Raw genomic sequence first — 2,526 nt, 5'->3', positions numbered from 1 at the left:
TAGCATCAGCCGTAAACTAGAACTACTCATCTGCCGTTTTTAAGGAAGCTTAAACCTGGGAATTTGGAGTGGCCAAGGCACACTATGCCGTCAAGGTGGCAGTTGTCGTTCGGCCTCTTTTTCAGCTGTAGCACCCTTTCGCTGCCTAGCTGCCGTGTCACCAGAAAGAAGCGCGAGTGCTGGGGTACTGCCGGGCTGCCCAAGACATGAGAATTCGAGAGACAGAGGTCGGGTTCGAACCACGGATCTTCCGGTCACTCGGCCGTCTCGTCCTTTTTTTTCAGCCTCCATTTCGCTTGAATGTATTTCAACCTGAGATATCATTGAGCTGTAATACAGATGATGATATTCACAATAAACCAGGGACTTAACCAGTTCGTTCTTTCCTCTTGATTCCAGTTCTCAAGTTTCTTATAACCATTGATCTGAATAACGATGCCTCGTCTTTCAATTGGTCACGTTTGCCTTCTGGTTTTGGTTTTCCAAAACCTACTGTATACCTTGTGCATGCGGTATGGTCGCTCTCGCAATGCACCGATGTTTATTATTTCCTCTATGATGGTAACTAGCGAGGCTGTTAAATTATTGACGTGTCTCGTCGTCTTGCATTCCACGGGGACGCTGAAGCACTCCTATGCCCAATTTCTTTGTAATATATGGGACTCGATAAAATCCTGCCTGCCGGCCTTGATTTACCTCGTCCAGAACCGACTGCTTGTAGCTGCGCTTGGTAACTTAGATGCTGCAACGTTCCAGGTAAAATCCGATATGTGAGTGCGTATTTGTCTTCAGGTTGCCTACCAGCTGAAGTTGCTCACCACTGCTTTGTTCAGTGTACTTATTCTCCGAAAACCTATTAGTCTCATCCAGTGGTTTTCACTACTCCTACTGTTTTTTGGAGTCGCAATAGTAGAACCACCTTCGGGGTCGAAAGAAAACCCTATGAGCGTGTCACAAAATCCATCATTAGGCTTGTTCTACGTCGTGTGCGCGTCTTTGCTCTCAGGATTTGCCTGCGTCTATCTTGAATTGGTAAGTTCCTTTTTTTTGTTTTCACCAACCGTATCTTTAAAATGTGACCAACTCAGGGACCCGTGGTAACCCTTGATGCTCTCAGTGTTACCGATAGACGATATCCCTTTTTTAACCCTGTAGGATGCGTAGAAAACTGCCTTGCAAGCAGTTCTGTGTGTGTATTTTTACGCCTCATGGCAGTCGAGTCAGTGGTTGAAATATTTGTCTTGCTCACTTAGATTGAACGATATGTGAGCGTCTTTGCTGCTATGGTTAATCATGATACATTAGAAGCAATTCAGGACGCTACCTTGGTCAAGAGTTTTGGGGCAAACATCCGTAATAAAACGCCATCGTTTCACGGTAATTGACGGAAGCTGTTTGAATCGTTTGGTATGAACATCCTTCGTGAAATTCAGTCTGAAATATAGGCACTCGTAGACCTTCAGTGTTTCTGTGTCCGTTTGCAGCTAGGATCCAGCCATTCTCCTGATCATTTATTCCTCTACTGCATTGGTAGAAGCTTGAATTCCATCAAATTGTTACCCTTTTGGTCTACATTGATCCCCTTCAAGCAGCGCGCACCCTCCGGATCGGAAGTCACACTTCTGAGAATCTCATTCTCTTGAGGTTCTGTAGGTGAATTCTCTTCAATGCCGTAATGGGTGGGACGAAAAGGAACTATTAAATGGGGCTTGAATGTTTTGAAAAAAATGAAACGCCATGTTGACTACACTGGAATGGAAAATGGTTTTGTTAGCGGCAGTCAGAGATACTTGCGTCGGTAAGGGGATATTCAATGAATTGCTATTCGAAAACCACGAGCTGTAATCAGCCTAAGCTGTTTCCTAATCGAATGTTACTTCTGGTGTTAACTTATTTACTTCCCATTCTAAGTTACTTCTGATCTTTAAAAGTCCTGAGTTCAGTTACTCGCATGCATGCTTCTTGTTTTCGCTATTGGTACTCATGGAGTTTTTAGTGATACCAAGGTACCGGCGGTAGAGTCGCTTGTATGTTTTGCTTTCGCGCTATCGCCGAAACTACTTCCGTCATCAACAACAAGCGTTAGCAACAGTCATCAGCAGTCTTTTGTCCCTTGAAACCGTAGCATTCGTTCGGTTGTGGTCAAAAGTCTGGGCAATAGTGAGTTAGTTTGCGGAAGCCGATCGATGGTCTTGACATACAAATGAAGAAAATATATCTGTTACGGTCGATCACGCAGCGAGCAAATAATATGATATGCGGATTGTGGCAGTATTCTATCCCCAGCTATGTTGCTTGATCCAGACTCCTAGCACAGCGGCTAGTAAGAAGACGAAAAACCTCTGACACAAACTTTAATGATCCAACAACACGTGATCAACAGGCGATGATGGGAAAAATGACAATGCATATATATATATATATATATATATATTCATAGTTTGACCTTGAAGATTCCGGAAGTTCGCTAGCACATAAAAATACAGGGTTTTTTGGGCATATTGCTATCCCTAAAAATATCCTTCC

At 43.6% G+C, this 2,526-nt stretch overlaps 1 protein-coding gene across 1 annotated transcript in view; it reads left to right on the top strand.

Moving 5' to 3' along the window:
• Window positions 1-435: 435 nt before the first annotated feature.
• The window catches only part of T265_03860 (hypothetical protein), a gene marked incomplete at both ends in the record, with an annotated part of 10,464 nt that continues 8,373 nt past the window's right edge, over window positions 436-2,526 (top strand). The window contains 2 exons of the mRNA XM_009168441.1: window positions 436-756; window positions 793-1,032. Coding sequence (XP_009166705.1) covers window positions 436-756; window positions 793-1,032 — 561 coding nt within the window. The remainder of the gene's footprint in view (window positions 757-792; window positions 1,033-2,526) is intronic.

Source organism: Opisthorchis viverrini (assembly GCF_000715545.1).
Source record: "Opisthorchis viverrini unplaced genomic scaffold opera_v5_57, whole genome shotgun sequence".
Lineage (NCBI taxonomy): Eukaryota > Metazoa > Platyhelminthes > Trematoda > Opisthorchiida > Opisthorchiidae > Opisthorchis > Opisthorchis viverrini.
This window is presented reverse-complemented; position numbering and strand designations above follow the sequence as displayed.